This window comes from Misgurnus anguillicaudatus, chromosome 9 (genome assembly GCF_027580225.2).
Source record: "Misgurnus anguillicaudatus chromosome 9, ASM2758022v2, whole genome shotgun sequence".
Lineage (NCBI taxonomy): Eukaryota > Metazoa > Chordata > Actinopteri > Cypriniformes > Cobitidae > Misgurnus > Misgurnus anguillicaudatus.
This window is the reverse complement of record NC_073345.2, coordinates 25,801,778-25,819,739: the sequence shown is the minus strand read 5'-3', so window position 1 is coordinate 25,819,739 and position 17,962 is coordinate 25,801,778. Positions and strand designations below refer to the sequence as shown.

Sequence of the window (17,962 nt, the reverse complement as noted above, 5' to 3'; positions counted from 1 at the left end):
CCAGGAAGTATATCGCTACCTGAAATATTGCCGAAGACGGCATTATCGGGGTTGCAGGAAGTATGGCAAGGGAGACGCAGCGTCTCGTTCCCTTCTCAGGGAACAACAGTTACATACGTAACCCGAGACGTTTTCATGTGTCAAACACAACTATGCAAAAAAGCTTTTTGGTATGAATCAACATTCGCATACAGAAGTTATAAGCATGTAAAGCGAACAGTTTAGCATGTGTGCTTAAAAAAAGTCTAGAATTTTTATGATATTATCCTACACTACACAGGAAATAGAGATTTAAGCACTTTCAATGACCTGTATCTATGTATGTATATTTCCAACAACTTCCAAGGGCCTTGAATTCTTCCCAGATTCACAAACTTTCAAGAATTTCAAGGACAAACATGTTGTTGTCTGAGACGACGTAGAGGCAAAATGGAAGGCATTAAACTGGATGACATTAAACTTTTGTGAAAATCATCAAAAATGCTGCCGCTGGCTGGCAACTAAAAAAAAAAAACGCTGACGGCACATTGGAGACCCCTGACGTAGTGTGATGTGCCTACACTACAGGAAGAGGTGCACAAAAGTACTTTCACAGAAGCATAGTGACTCTGGGAGTTCATTTATTATTACATACCTGAGTGATTTTGGATTGAACTGCAGAGACAATAGTTGGTGGTACTGGCTTGTCTTTCTCCTGAGATCCATCCCTGTTTAATAAACAAAGAGAGAGAGAGAGATAAAATGAGAGAGAGAGCTACAAAGAAACAGATGTCTGTCAACTAGTAGAGGAGGTGAAAAATGCCGTAATACAAAATTAATGGTGACTGGTGATCTGATGCCCGAAAGTCAACGACCAGAGAAGGTCATGAAATATTCACGGGTGCCGGAAGAAAAATGACAGCAGCACAAATAAAACAAAAGCAGTAAGAGGAGTGCAGCGGGAGGTAAGAGAAAGAAAAACAGCTAAAGGCCAAGAAACTTTAAAACAACTTTTTGAAAAAAGTCTGTTTTTATATCCAGTAACCCCATGCAGTTAGTTTCTTTTTAGGTGTTTGAATGAAACTCCATTCATAATCAGCTAAATAAAACGCTAAGATTTAAATCGCCGCTTTCCTTCTACATTCCAGGAATATTGAGCTGTCGAAAAAATATATCAAGGTTTCAAATCAAAACGTCACCAGAGGTGATTCAGAGCTTCTAATGCTTTCAATCCTCATTCAGAAGGTAATTAGTCAAGTTGTCAAATCGTACAAAAAAAAAAACGTAACTCCAAATCCAAAAAGGCTGTCTTTGTGCCTCACCCACAGGGTGCCATAGCGCTCTCAGCAAAGCTTGAATTAATATTGCAACAAAGTGCAAAAAAAAGTTTTACAATATAGGATTCTGACTGAAGCTGACTTCAGCTGATCTCTGAAACGCATGCTTAGGTTTTGATTGGGGTGATGACCATTACCTGGACTGCCCTAAGCTGGGGGTGGGGCTTGCGGTGGGGGAGGGGCTTGCAGAGACTCTGGTCATTGCTCCACCTCTGTCAGGAGATGCTGAGGGTGAACATGAAGAACCCTTCAAACGGTGCGAAGACTTTGAACTCTTCTTCCTCTTCTCATGGGGCGATCTAAAAGAGAGAATTTTTAAACTTAAACACAAGATTATATATTAAGGGAATACTATTTCAATCACATTTCATGTTATAGTATAAATCACATCGATTAAAGGGACATTCCACTTTTTTTGAAAATACGCTCATTTTCCAGCTCCCCTAGAGTTTTGAAATCCTTTCAGCTGATCTACGGTTCTGGCGCTAGCACTTTTAGCATAGCTTAGCACAATCCATTGAATCTGATAAGACCATTAGCTTCGCTCTAAAAAATAACGATAGTTTCGATATTTTTCCTATTTAAAACTTGACTCTTCTGTAGTTAAATCGTGTACTAAGACCAACGAAAAATTAAAAGTTGCGATTTTCTAGACATTCTAGGCTTATTTTGGCTTATACTAATCAAGGATTTTGCTGCCGTAACATGGCTGCAGCAGGCGCAATGATATTACGCAGTGCCTGAAACTAGTCCCCTGCTATTGAAAGTTACTAAGGGGACTACTTTTGGCTGCTGTGTAATATCATTGCGCCTCCTGCAGCCATGTTACTGCAGCAAAATCCTTCATTATTACGCCAAAATGAGAGTATAGTTCCTCGCCATATCTGCCTAGAAAATCACACCTTTTAATTTTCTGTTGGTCTTAGTACACGACAGAGCATGTGAGCGAAGCAGAGCGGTGTGGCGCTCCGCTATATATTCCGCTCTACTGTTCAAGCGCTCCACTCAGTCGTTCACCGCCCAAGCAAGCGCTCCATTAAGTTTCCGCTCACGCTCGCAAATAAACCAATTCCCGCTCAGATCCCGCTCCGACATAAAAAAAATATTTAGTAAGCCTAATTGTTTTCTGTACTGACGTTCTTGGATAATTGCATTTAATTAAAGTATTAGCTGATAAGTCGCAGTTATGTACAGTTGTGTGTTGGCTATTAGACCTAGTTTAACTGATACGGAGCTCCGTAATATTAATTCTATATTCTTTAATTTTAAAGAAATTAAAATTAGACAGTAATTTTTGAACCTGTAAATGTACAAAACGAATGCAATACAGAAGGTCATGAGTATTTATTTATGGCATTTTCAATAATATATTAGTAGATAAATTAACGTGTATCTATCTAGTATGAAAACGAATAAATCATTATTTTGGCTAAATTAATCTGGATAGATCATTTTAGTCAGACTGATTTGTCATAATTTCAGAACAAGCTTAAATGCTATCTATAACAACTTTCATTTTATACCGAGTGTTACTTGGTCGAAAAGATGTAGAAATATAGCCTATGCACGAACAAATTACCAAACAAAAATGTTTAGCTCACGAGGATCGAACGAAAAGCCGTTAATTAAGCGGACTCTCTGTAAAATAGGGGACGTGCTGAATCAGTCGAGTCGGCAGATTATCATCAATGTTTATAATGTTTCACGCAGATACTGTTGATGAAAAAATTTAATATCTTAATGTCCAAGTAAGAGTCAAGTGTTCAGTCAGTTAATAATAAAGGCACCGGCGTTTTTGGCTGCAGCTTCCTCATTTCACGGAGCGGACGCTATAGATACACAAAGAACTATAAAGGTTTTTATTTTAAGTGGTTTTAATGCTGGTAAGCAGTCAGTTATGTTATGGCGCTTTGTATGTGTTGATCATTTAGATTAAAGTAATTTGAATCTTTAAAACTGCAGATGCAGATGACGCTACAGTTATTCTGTCATCTTAGTTTCATTTCTTTCATTTATATATAAGGCTGGCGACTTCATTAAAAACAATATTTGAACTCCATAACTTATTGCTAGCTGTTTTTACAGATTCTCAAACTAACAAATTACCCGCTCCGCACCGCTCACATGCTCTGGTACACGATGTAACTACAGAAGAGTCAAATTTTAAATAGGAAAAATATTGAAAATTTAATTTTTTTAGCACGATGCTAATGGTCTAATCAGATTCAATGGATTGTGCTAAGCTATGCTATAAGTGCTAGCGCCAGCTGAATGGATTTTAAAATGGTAAGAATCAAATGTTTAACTCTAGGCAAGCTGGAAAATTAGCATATTTTGTTTCTTTAAACCGCTATGAGATGACTTTTGGGAGTAAACGTGGATAGATAAAGCACTCCAGACACACTAATTTTATTATTCTTTCATGGTGGTTTTTGATCAATATATAATCTCCACACATGCGTTTCATAGAAAGAAGAAACTAGTATGGGTTTGGAAGGGTGAGAAGATGATTTCAATGAATTTTCAATTTTTCAACAAGTTCATGTGCTACAAAAACAAGAAATCAATATAAAAGAAAAGACCTGGAGCGACAAGTACCTCCCTACATCCCCACTATTTTGCTTTTCTTATGGGCTCGGGGACCAAGTGACAAGCAGTATGTGTGAAGACTCAAATCAACCGCACGTCATGAAGAACCCTGAGCCGCAAACAGGCCACACATACAGTATATAATATGCATACAAGCAGTCACACTCACTCTCGAGTATACACAAACAACACAGTCCATATCAAGTGGCCTTTGTCTGTTATTTATAAATATTTTATTTGAATTCTTTGGGTTTGTCCTTTAAAAAAATAAAAAATATGTTTTTAAAGGAGCACCCAAGCATCAGTTAATAGGCACAGTGACCTCTAATTACCTTGCAATGCAGCAAGATGACAAAACAAATCTTGAAGAGAGGAAATCAAGTCCTTGAGACAAAGAAGTTAAAATGCATTGATTCGTCCTTGCAGAAACAACAAGACAGAGCACACTTCAATTCAGTAGTGTACTTCTTCACCTGAAGTCTAACAATTTTTTTTGATCTTAAAAATTGCACTTATAAAAGTATGAAAAGTGCTTGCCGCCTGAGATGTTTCCCCATCATCCTACATCAAACTAAACCTCTTATTTGCAGTTACACTGAAACGCGCTTGTTGATAGTAATCTAACCATCTATCTCACCCTCTCAATTCTTTCCTTACAAAGAGTCGAGGATGTAATGTAAGATGCTGCTGAGCCTTATATTTTTCCTTTGAAGGTGCGAAAAAAGCTTGCCTCGCTTCTCTACTGAGCCAAGGACTTGGAGAGAGTGGACCGCCCAGATAAAGACCGGTGACATAAAAGCCGTCCGAGATCTGAGAAGCCACCATGACCGGCTCTTTCAGTGTTGCTTTAGCACCTCAGAGGCGTCAGTTAGATAATATTGGTAAGGATGGAGAAACGAGATCGCGAGAGGATGGAGATGATGAAGTCTCATTGACCTCTTCAAAAGAAGGATTAGAGTCTCCGAAGAGACCGGGCCGGGTAGTCGCTCTGAGGAAACACTAGGAAAGCACTTTCACCACCGTGAACAGCATGCTGACAAACAGCCAAATGGCTCTGCGGTGATATACAACTGGAGGGTTTAAAATGAAACCTTATCAGAGCTGCAGTAAATACAAACAGATGTTTCTCTCTGTCATTCTGTTTAAAATGGTTGATTTTTACTATTCAGTACTTTCTCATGTCACCATTATATATGACTTTATATACTTGATGACATATTAAACTCAAGTTTTTAGAGATTTATGCTATGCTTAAAGGGACACTCCACTTTCTTTTGAAAATAGGCTCATTTTTCAACTCCCCTAGAATTGAACATTTGATTTTTACCGTTTTGGAAACCATTCAGTCGATCTTTGGGTCTGGCGCTTCCACTTTTAGCATAGCTTAGCACAATCCATTGAATTTGAATAGACCATTAGCATCGCGCTAAAAATAACCAGAGTTTTGATATTTTTCCTATTTAAAACTTAGTAACATTGTGTACGAAGACCGACAGAAAAAATAAAAATTTAGATTTTCTAGGCCGATATGGCTAGGAACTATGCTCTCGTTCTTGCATAAAAATCAAGGACTTTGCTGCCGTACCATGGCTGCAGTAGGTGCAATGATATTATGCAGTGCCCTAAAATAGTCCCCTGCTATTGAAAGTAATCAAGTCAAGATTTAAATAGGAAAAATATCAAAATTCTTTGGTCATTTTTGAGTGCAATGCTAATGGTCTAATAAGATTCAATGCATTGTGCTAAGCTATGCTAAAAGTGGTGCCGTCAGACCCAGATATCGGCTGAATGGATTCCAAAACTGTAAAAATCAAGTGTTTCACTCTAGGGGAGCCGGAAAATGAGCCTATTTTTAAAAAAGTGGGGTGTGTGTTTAAGCAACTGGCCATATACTAGGCAAAAATTCAGGCCTTTTTTCCAGGCTAAAATTTCTAATGAAAATATTTGCATTCAATATTGGTTTAAATAGTAAAAATGTTAAGTGTTTTTTATTACATATACCGTAGCTTTACTATGCATTTCGAAATTGAGGTTAGTTGCAATTAATCGCATCATGCTCTACCAAATGGACCACTTTCTTAAAATTAGCAAAATTACCAAATAAAAAAATGTGTTTTAATGGTTGGCAACTGAACTCAACAATTTTAAGGTCAATATTTGAAAATTTTGGGTGAAATTTTTTTCAACAGTTTTTGGTATTGTAACCTTATTTATTTGAGTTTGAGTTACATGGGCTATAAACAATAAAAAATAGGCAGGTCTATTTTATTTTATTGATGCTTTTTTTGGTAGGGCAAGTGAAAATTTTGACATGGCAAGTAAAACTCTGACCGGGCAAGTAAAAAAATTATTTGCACTAAAGCCTGGATGTTGGAAAAAAACATTTTCACGGTGTTGGTTGACGTTCACATAATTTTTACGAGTGTGACTGTGTACTCACCCTATGCCATGGAGGTTATAGGGATAGTTTTGAGAGGTAGAAAGAAGATTTATTTAGCTGAGTGTGTAAAATATTTCAAAACAAAACAAAATGTTTTTTTTGAGAAGTTTGTATTAATTTTTTTACTAAGATAAATGTTTTTGTTACCACACAAAGTAAAGTACCGAAATTGAATTTCTCGTACCGATACTGGTATGATTAAAATGTAAACGGTACCCAAGCCTATATTATTTCATACGTTTTATTACACTACAGTAGACTGAGAGGAGTCAAGACCCATTTCTATGAGTAAAAGCAACTCCATCCACTCGCTGCAAAGAGCGGCAGCTATAAATCTTAACATAATTGCAGACAGGCAGACATTTTAAGTGCTATGAATAAACGCTAATGTAGTTGAAACCCACCAATTCTGTGTTTTCATTAGGAAGAGTACAGTAATAAATATTTATTGTATAAACAGGAGGTTAATGATCTGGTGAGCCTTTAGCCTAGCGGTTGAGCTCTGCTGTTGCCCACCTTGAACGGGAGCGCCTCCGGCTCAGGCCTGGGTTACTGCCAAGGCGATAGGCACTTGTGCCATAACTCTCCTTCTCCCTCTCATCACGTTTTCTTTCCGGTGAGCGAGCGCGACGATCCCTTCGGCCGGGGGAACGAGACTGAGACCTGTGAGAGGAGAGAGGGGCATGAAAAGTGAACAAAAGACAAAACATGGTCTACTAAGGATTACTACTAAAATTCATTTAATTGACAGTTTGTGTTATTGTATGGCCTTAAGTTCTGGAAAGCTTGCGTCTGATTGGTGGATCGTGGCATCAAATATTTTTTGTACTGTATAATAAAAACTAAACTTTATAATTAATTGTCCTACGAAGCAACTCATTCCTGGGGTTGTTATGTGTCTTGCTTTTCTCTATGGTCTATTTATTCTCACAAAATAGCTTAAATTAAAATTTAATGTCTGTTTATTTATTTATTTGACAAGTAGCAGTGTGATAAGAAGAATAACGGACAGTCATTATCGCAAAATAAACCCAGAGAGACTGTACTAGATCTATTATATCTAACTAGGATCTATGGACCTTGCAGAACATTAACGTATATTAAAACAAAATATAAACAATTTTGCATGTTGCACAACTTATTTTTAATATGATCATATATTTAATGATCTGCTTATAGAAGGTGTTACAATACAGTGGGTGTGTAATGATTAAATTCCCTGCCTTAGCTATTTGCTATCAATCTTAAATTGTAAAAACTACTACGCAAGCCAATACTCAAAGGATCCGTTTCTCATTTATTTAAAGAAAGCACTCAGATATCTGGCATAAACCTTTCCTGTCTGACTTTTGCACGCTTCAATTCTCTGAAGAACTTTTATTTAACACAACTGAAGTATGGAGCCGTTGAGCAATCTGACACCGCTGAACTCTTTCGGCACATTTAACAAATGAAATTTTAACAAGAATTAGGGACGAGGCCGAGAACAGGAAGGTTAGGGTCTATCTACATCCTTAATTAATTGAAGGGCATGACAGCATCTTTCAATTCAAGTCTTTCTTTTAGCCGTATCTAATGGTGTCTGAGCTTTTTAATGTTCAATGACGATATGAAGCAATCTTCAACGAACCTTAGAAAATGTAATCTGATGTTGACAAAGACACTTCAGAAACAAAACGGAAGGGCTGGTAATAGCAGGTGTGCGTAGGTTGCGAAGCAATGAGACGGGCATATACAACACCCGCACAGATAGATGATGCAAATAAAAATAAACCTCTCGTGCACACACACGCACATGGAATTTAAGTACTAAAAGAAAAGAAAAGCAATGAAAAATATGAGGGTCAGTTACAGGCGGGGAGAACAAAAATATACATTTTTTAAAGAAAGAAAGCGCATTAAATCGAATCTAGAGCAGGGGTCTCAAAGCTATTATCTGAATAAGAGATTTCTTTATTCACCAAAATATATTTCGCATCCAGTTATTATAATTGCATTCAGTGCGAGTTTTCTTTTTTCTCCATTTTTCTGCTACACCGGACAGATAAACTCATTAGGGATAAATGTGAGGCCGGTCCCTGCTGTTGACGTGTTGGTTGGAGATGAGAGATGTTAGGTGTCAGGGGGTTGTAAATAACAAAAGACTTGAGTCGCTTACAAACTGGGGTGTTATTATCAGGCTTAACGAAAATTGGAGACACAACATTACCCATGTTTGCCGGTTTACAGCAAATTATTTCTCATCCTAGTATTGCTCATTTAATGTTTGTATTTTATTGCCGGGTCGGGCTGTTATAAGGACGTGTTATTAATGTGAGCTGTAATAAAAATTATACTACAGTGAGTAATTTTGAGCAAATGACTCTCCCGAAACACTGCTTTGCAGTCACGCGTGATCTAACAACTGATACATCGGCAAAACCAACACTCTTTAGTACACGAAGGCCTTGGAAGAAAAAAATATATAAGCTATATTTACTTTCCTTTTCTTAGATAAAACAGTTTAAAACAAGTTTAGGGGTTTAGCTCTTTATACATATCACCCAGTCTTAAGTCGCATGGGTATATTTTTAGAAAAAACAAAAATACCTTGTATAAGTCAAATTGATTATTTTTTCTTTAAATGCCGAAAATCATTTGGATATTATGTAAAGATCATGTTCCATTAAGATATTTTGTAAATTTCCTACCGTAATTATATCAAAAGCTTATTTCTGTAAGTGGATGCATTAAAATCACGAAAAAAATTTGGGCTAGAAACTAGACTCCAAACAACTTTACTTGTTGCTATACCCGCTCTTTGGGAATTTCCCATTCAAGTTTGATTTATATTTATCCCCAATTCAGTCCACAAGGTCATTACACTGGTAAGCCAGTAAAGAGCACAAAAACAAACCTTTTCATTAGCAATATGTGTTGATAAAGACTTTATTTGGACTTTGAACTTTAAATGCGATTTTCTCAATATTTTGCTTTTTTCACCCTTAGATTTCAGATTTTTTAATCGTTGTATCTTGGCCGAATATTGTCCTATCCTGAAAAACCATACATGAATGGAAAGCTTATTTATTTACTATATGCGTACCTAAATATACATATATATAAAATGGGCAGTTCTGGTCCTTCATTCTGATTTTTAAAACGCTGACGGTCAAAAGGGTTAAGCATGCTTCCCAGCATATTTGATCCACACTTCTACAGTTGCACAATATAAATGTTAATGTAAAAATTAGATGAATGTTGATATATAAAAATAAACACCACAGTCTTTCATCATATTTTCATTGTGTTTTTGCTGCGTCTGTGTTGCTTGGGAACTGTGCTTTGTTGCAGACACACTTGAGGAACAACTTTGTTTGGCGGTAGAGTAATATTTGTACTAATATTAATTACAACTTATTTGCTGTGTTTTATTTTATGAAAACCTGCTATGCAACCTGCTAGTAACTGTTTTATAAAAGCAATAAGCCCTGCGAAGCAGTGGTGTTAAAGTGCATTTTATAGCAGCTAATGCTTTATAACCCTTCGCGTCATGCCTAACAACACCCCTTTAGCTGTTATAAAATGCACTAGTAACCCACTGCTTCTTGGGGCGTATTGATTTATTATGACCTTGGGTTTTGTGGCCCAATGTCACGTATATGAAAAACTCTATCTAAGCCACTATTAACAATTTTTTTACATTCTAAACTAGCTGGGTAGTGTGAACAATTGTTGTTGTTGAACAATGGTTGGGTATGGACAAATTCAACTGTTGGTTTAAATTAACCTAGAAAATATTCATATTTAAAATTTAACCTATTAATGGGTTGACACAAGCAGAAACAATATGGCATAGTTGATTCTCTGGGGTCTGAGAAGGTTTTGTAGCACTTCACTGACTTCACTGAAAACAGCAGTACGTGCATCCTGTTTGATTTCTTCATTTTGCCAAAAGCATATCTGTACGTTCAAAACCAACAGTGTATGAGAGTCTCTTTTGCAATGATAAGAAAAGAGCGAGGTGTTATCGACAGCGCTACGATCGACCCCTGGGACGGGGGTTCATTTAAACTAACAGTTGGTTTGTCTGTACATTAAAGGGGACATTTCACATGACTTTTTAAAGATGTCAAATAAATCTTTTGTGTCCCCAGAGTACGTATGTAAAGTTCTAGCTCAAAATACCATATTGATAATTTATTATAGCATGTAAAAATGGCCACTTTGTAGGTTTGAGCAAAAATGTGCTGTTTTGGGAGTGTCCTTTAATGTGCAAACGAGCTGATCTCTGTACTAAATGGCAGTGCTGTGGTTGGATAGTGCTGATTAAGGGGCGGTATTATCCCCTTCTGACATCACAAGGGGAGCCAAATTTCAATTACCTAATTTTTCAAACAGAATGGTTTACCAAAACTAAGTTAATGGGTTGTTCTTTTTCATATTTTCTAGGTTGATAGAAGCACTGGGGACCCAATTATAGCACTTAAACATGGAAAAATTCTGATTTTCATGATATGTCCCATTTTTCCTGCCTTTTTGAAGCTTTAATTGTGTTTACGGTGCGTAATATAACGTGTTCATGTTTCGTGTAAAAACAGTATTTTTCACATAATTTACTTATCTCTATACCGCTGTTTTCACCGTCCTAAAAACAAGCTGATGTCTTCCTTGTTCTATGAAGTCCCTCCTTCAGAAATACATAACGAGTGTAACGATTCTGTAGCTGGTTTAGTGTGTTGTGATTCGACAGCAGCTTAGCTTAGCTGGTGACTGGCGCATTCCTGTGGGCGGAGGTTAGTAAAAAACGCATATTGACGTCATATACCCGGGAATTAGAGGGCTGTAGGACAAACCCCCTGTTCTCTGTAGTCCTTAAAAAGTGAATTCTGTTCAAATAAATATATCGCTTGGCTTAATATATCGCTTAAAAATTAAGTATACAAACAAAAGGATGTCATTTCTGCAAAAAAATCTAATCAAATATACAGCAAAGATGAATATTATCTATATACACTCACCTAAAGGATTATTAGGAACACCATACTAATACTGTGTTTGATCCCCATTTCACCTTTTAAAAAAATGACTAGAGCTTTGCGACATGGTGCATATCCTGCTGGAAGTAACCATCAGAGGATGGGTACATGGTGGTCATAAAGGGATGGACATGGTCAGAAACAATGCTCAGGTAGGCCGTGGCATTTAAACGATGCCCAATTGGCACTAAAAGGGCCTAAAGTGTGCCAAGAAAACATCCCATACACCATCACATCATTGCATTAATGAGGAATTGAACAGGTGTTCCTAATAATCCTTTAGGTGAGTATAAAGTTGTAAATGGAGCCTGCACAACTGGACCCTGCCTGTAAAACCCAATTTAAAATCTCAATCGAATTCAATGTTTGATTTCTTTCATTGATTTCAATCTTTGACATGACTGTACAAAGTCAATATTAAATATAGCAAGGTTATCTTTTCACTGAATGTTTTTTACATTATATAGGATGATTTTATGTAAAAAAGTGAAATCGCAAAAATTACTTTAGCTGAGGTTTATACAGGCAGGGTCACTAATTGCCTAAGTTTAATATTTATGAGTACACACTCTCAAAGGACAATAATCAGTCTTATACTGATTATACATATTAAGTATTTCTTCCAACTCAGTTCACTGCACAAGAAGTCTATTGTTTTGAAAAATTACCAAGCCTGCATTGTACCTGCATGCCTTGCTGTTTAATGAAAAGATCTGATTTCCACAAAAAGGCTTTTTATCCAAAATGGCCCCCGACCTCATAACCACATACTGTAAAAACCTCTGACTCTTAGCTTTTGAAGCCTTGACTCATCCACTTTAGCTCTTTGCCTCGAAGTCCACAAGAGTCAACTACTCATTAAATTCACAATGTGCTCGCCAGAATGCAAATTACGGGAAAACAGTACGAAAGGTGACAGCTGAGCAGTCATTTTCCATCTTGGCATAAATACTCAGACACTCAAACAAGATGTGCCGGCCGGCTAACCAACACGGGAACATCTGCTGACCTGCATTAAAACAAATTCCCGATTTGTAGCCCACTCAACGGGGTCACAACCACAAGGACACATGTGCATCCTCAGGCCTGCTAATGAATGCCATAGCCTCATGATGTAGATGAGTAACAAATATGTGTGTGAAAAGCCACGTTTGGAGAAAGATTGATCTTTCAGGTCCACTGCCATTAACTCTCATTATCTCAGATCATCTGAGGTCTACCGATGAAGGGCAAAGCTGCCAGGATCCACATTCAATGAGAAATTAAGTGCAGAGGTGAAAAGATCTGGATTAGACCAGCCGCGGTCACGAAGCTGGGATTGTCATCGTAATGCAGACGCTGCAGTCAGCACCGGCTATGGAGTAAGCGGATGAAGTGCAGTTCAATAACAGAGAAATAAGGAAACCGCCGGGGATAGAAAGATTTCTCACACAGCTCTTAGCCGGCGAACATTGCTAAAGCCGGGCCGATATCTCCAGGCCCCCACAGGGGCTTAGCCAAACTAGATTAGTAGTCTAAGAAGCGATTCTACCCCCAAAACTCATCTCAATCTCTCTTTTTTACAGACACAAGATTTATTTTACGGAAAAAAATATATATACACACACAGTCAGAGGGAGAAACGTTCACAGACACTCCTTATCTGGCAACAGACGAAGCGGTCTGACCCTCCCATATTTCACCTCAAGCAAGTTCATCGAAGTTACAGCCACACTTTTGCCAATGTTCAGCAAGCCTGGGTATAAATATAACCAAGGCCATGAGCCAGTGGGCCAGAGAGTAAATGAATGAGAAAGAGAGAGAGAGACAAATAGAGAGAGCAAAACAGAGAGCCATTTAATCTAGCCTTTCACACACTGTAAGTGATTTAAATCCTGAGGCCGAAATGATTTAAACTCCAGAAATTATATTAAGACGTGTCAGGACAGCATGATGAGGGCACTGTAATTACCGCAACTTCAGCGGGGCATAATGACAAATTGTCCTTGATTTCCAATAAAGAGAACGAATTGAATATGAGGGCAGTGGAGGGGTGAATGAGAGTTGAGAGGTGTGCGTGTGTCTAAGAGAGGGGGGCTGAATCAAAGTTTCTGGGATGCAAACTTTTGACAGGCCACCCTAACACATATTGAATACACTGAGCATCTTAAATTATGCATCACAGTTGCATGAAGCGAATGCATACCCTTGAATTTTCTAGATTTCTGAAGGGCCAAAGTGGGGGTCCGATTACTTCGCTGTCTGCTGTATATTAAGAAGTTGAGAAAGGCCCACCCACAAATATTTAACCCCAGGCCCAAGGATTTCTGCATAAATTGGTCATAAAATATGATCCGATTTGCACCCAAGCTGAATATATTTATGACTGCTGAGCAATAAAATGCAATTACAGAAAATTTGGTGGAGGTTATTGATGCCTAAATGCAAAACCCATCATTAAATCCAAAGGTTTTTCCACTGCATTGTGAATGCTTACATGTGTGCGATATGACAATATTTGATCGTGAACGGTTACCGTTCTTTCTGGACTATAAGCCGCACTGGAGTATAAGCATGCGTCATTAAGACGAGTGTGGACTATACGTCGTGTTTATTTAGAAAATAATTTCATAATCCAAGCCGAAGAACAGACATTTAATCTGGAAAGGCAAGTTATTCAACTAAACAATAGCAGACAGAACAGCAGGCTGAATAGATGTCTGTATGTTAAAGTAATATTATCAGTTATTTAAACGATAAACCATACCATACAGAACTTACCTGGAAGGTTGAATAGTCTAAATTAACCAAACAAGCCAACTAGCGTGAAGTTCACATACTCGTCATTCCACATTACTGAATCTATTGAATTACAAAAATACAGAAGCAGCTTATAGCGGACTCTCGCGGCTGTAGACGGTAATGTTGTCACTTGCCTCATAAATGTCAGAATTAATTCATACTGACTTACAAGGCGCACCTGACTATAAGACACAGCACCAGCCAAGTTATGAAAAAAACGCGACTTACAGACTGAAAAATACGGTAAAATGTCTCCACGATACACTTTGTCTGAAACATCGTTGTATCGTGATTCGTGCCCATATCAAGTACGCGACAAGGGGCGCGCTTCATAAAGGCGAGGAACAGGTATACCTTTTGTCCGCGTTCGTCTCGCGCACGCACATGTTCGCAGAGCTTTCAAAGTATACTGACTGCGGCTACGCGCGGATGGCCGTGCTCTGATCACATACAAATGATTTCTTATTCAAATTATTACTCTACCAAGCCATCAGGGCAGCACTGATTTGCAACATTTACAGTACATTAAAAAATTTCGGATACGTGAAGAAAAGTAGCCGGTCCACCACTGCAAACTGGGGCGGCAGTGGTTGAGTGGTTCATGTAGGTTGTCTACAAATCGGAAGGTTTGTGGTTCAATCCCAGGCTCCACCTGACCAAGTGTCGAGGTGTCCTTGAGCAAGACACCTAACCCCAGCTGCTCCCGACGAGCTGGATGGCGCCTTGCATGGCTGACACCGCCGTCGGTGTATGAATGTGTGAGTGAATGGGTGAATGTGAGGCAAAATTGTAAAGCGCTTTGGATGGCCATTGGTCTATGAAAGCGCTATATAAATGCAGTCCATTTACCATTTACCTTTAACTAAGTTTGTAAAGGAAACAAAGAACAGGACTCAAACATTATAGTGACGAAAATGCTTCACAGCTTTCTGTTCTTTGAAATAATTGAAAATAAAAGAAGAGAAAACTATAGTGTTTGTCCAAATGCTGTCTATTTTCTTTGTTTAATTGTTTGTAGTGGAGTGTCCTGTCTCAATATTTTCTCGTGCATGCGTTGTTGTACGCATACTGTACGTGCACTTTCTGCGCATATATTTGTTACCTTGTAGGACTGAATTTTTTAAATGGGGGCATTAGTATGGCTGTATTTAGGCTCAGTAATGGCAAGAGGACTGTCACGATTATTAATTTTGGCTGACGGTTATTTGTCTAATAAATTGCAATGATAATGATGATTAATCGCCTGTTTTATTGCTTTTACATTTAATTCTCGTACATTTTTTGTTCATGAAATAATTTTCACACTTTGTTGTGATTACTTAAATTAAATCTTTTGCAAGGTTTATCTGGCAGTAAGTTTTAATACACATAACACATATTTAAAAGTAATCTGATACCGTCTCATTTATACAGGCGCTGCAGCTCCCCCTTGTGTTTTTTAGAGAGATGGGCAATCATTGCGGTGATCTGAAATCATCGCGATGAGGTCAAACAATCGCGATGAGACGATTATTTAACTATTGTAACAGCCCTATATGAAAAAAAAAAAAAACGTGATTTTGCCTAAACCAATCGTGATATGATATTTTCCCCATATCGCCCACCCCTACTTACATGGCGTGTTATTTCTTTAAGTGGAATGCATTTGTCTTTTGTTATCTCTTGCATTTTACAGTATAACCAATTTACCCAAACGCCTCATATAGTTTTGTCCTGGAAATGTATTTTTAAGCTCCTTTTCTGAAAGGTTAAGAAGTGATCTATTGCGACATTCATGCCCTAAAACCACGTTTTACATTTAACATAAAAGGGTGCTAGATAAATGCATTTTTAAAAGAATAAAAGGATTAAAAAAGCACTTTAAAACCCTAATCACATTTCAGCAGCCCAGGGCATGGTGCTTTACTAATTAGCAAGGGCTTTATAAAAGCTCAATAAAATATAGCAAGTCTAGTGCTGCTATAAGTACCTGGATCTCCTGTAGGACCGGTAGGCACTGGGTAAAGAGTGCTTGGATGTAGATTTTGATCTGGACCCTGAACGAGACCTGGACCGTGACCTTCTCTTGTGTTTCTTCTTTTTCTTGTCCCGTTCTTGATCTCTGTCCCCATCTGGCCTGCGTGAGGAGGTTGAAGTGGTGGTCAGGTAAGAAGCCTGGCCATCTGTGCTCCTCGCCTGTGCGGTTTCCACAACCTGGTAGTCAAGGCCCGGTATGCGAGACGTGTGTTGAGAGAGAGCGCTTATGGGAAGAGCCGACACCAGTGGCTGTGGAAACAAGGGAGATGGATTAGACGCGTGACACATGAACCGGAGCCTTAAGTGAGATAGCACATGAAAGCGAATTTAGCATTTTAATGAGCAAAATCCAATCAGGGCTCCTCAAATGGACAAAAATAAGCCACAGATGAGATGAAAGGCGGTCCCAGTGGCTTTCTAAATTCGTGCATGTGCCCCAATCAATAGAGACACAACTGGCTTTGAGTATTCTCAGAGACCGTATCCAATTTAGAGAGATCTTGCCATCGGTGTGTGTCTGTGTTGTGTGCAAAAAAGCAGCTAGTGTTAGTTTATATGTATGTCGCAACTCTCGCAAGCTGTGTCCAAGTCTTTTTTCGAGGGTCCCTACAGTTGCCCTCCCTCTTTCCCCCAGAAAAAAGTGCTAATTAAAACACTGGTTGTTTGCAGCATAATATGGGCCTGAAGGGAAGATAATTGGCCATTCTCTCTGTAGTAATCACTTCAATATGTGTCTGTCTGGTTAAATGAGATCCCTTCTGCATTGGTTTCACATCAGAAATGAAATTTTATCAATCAATTCTGCAGCTCGCAAAGTCAAAACCCCATCTGCGGATCTTAATTTGACTCACACATGCACAAAATAAAAAGTCTATTTTATCACAAGGCAGAAAATAACAAAAAGACGAAAAACCGGAACGAACGTGCGTCTCGAAATCAAAGAGCTTCAGGTCATATTAATGGCTCTGGAGAGCTTTAACTAAACCAGGACGCAATATCTTCCGTGAGTATTTATAAACGCGCTCCAATTAATCTGGAAATTGTGTTATTCTTTATCTTGCTCAGTTGGGATTGTGTCTTATGTAAAAGAGAGCTAAGGGCAGGAGGATTATGGGTAGGTGGTCTAGATGAGAAGATTAGCAGGCATATTGAATTTGATAGCTTTTGTCTTGAAATATCAGGCGCTAGTTGGGGTTAAATGGTGGAATTTAAGGGGTTTGGCACTAGGTTAGATAAGCGTTGAAGGAAAGCGAGTCTCAGTTCTTACGTCTACCCTCACCAAAACAATAAAATTAGTGCTGGGTGGGTTTTAAAGATGGGTTTTAAATTGCCCAAACAATAACTATTAATATTAGTATATGGTTCAAAATAAATAAAATTTGATAATGTGATGGACTTCTATGGTTGTCACTGCTAAAAATCTTTAAAAAGTTATTTTTGGTTGCATTTTGCTTTGACAGACATTAGTTAAGGTGAGGACCGGAATGTATAGGGTAGAAAAAAGAAGGGTACGGGACCTGAGGCGATAATCAAACTAGAGGTCTTCACGGGTCCGCTTAGATCTGAAAACCCGAGGTCTGACCAGAGACACAAGCGGGTTCGAGTCTAAAAGTTTTACGTGTGCCTCGGAAATGGGTGGGGTATAATATTAGCGTCATCGGGTCTCGGGTAATTTAAAATGAATGCGTTTTTGCCCCCTCCCCCTCTGCCAAGAGCGATATTGACATCATGTGGCTGGCTGTAGGTATATTTTTATTGCGCCAGACCTGTCAATCAATTTTAAAAGCACATTTTAGTGAATA

General features: G+C 38.3%; 1 protein-coding gene across 4 annotated transcripts in view; it reads right to left on the bottom strand.

Moving 5' to 3' along the window:
* Nucleotides 1-17,962, bottom strand: part of sfswap (splicing factor SWAP) — a 122,916-nt gene that overhangs the window by 10,440 nt on the left and 94,514 nt on the right. For all 4 annotated transcript variants that reach the window (XM_073871356.1, XM_073871357.1, XM_073871358.1 and 1 more), the window contains exons 14-17: nt 16,114-16,409; nt 6,862-7,008; nt 1,454-1,615; nt 635-707 (exon numbers count right to left, since the gene is read on the bottom strand). In XM_073871356.1, coding sequence (XP_073727457.1) covers nt 635-707; nt 1,454-1,615; nt 6,862-7,008; nt 16,114-16,409 — 678 coding nt within the window. The remainder of the gene's footprint in view (nt 1-634; nt 708-1,453; nt 1,616-6,861; nt 7,009-16,113; nt 16,410-17,962) is intronic.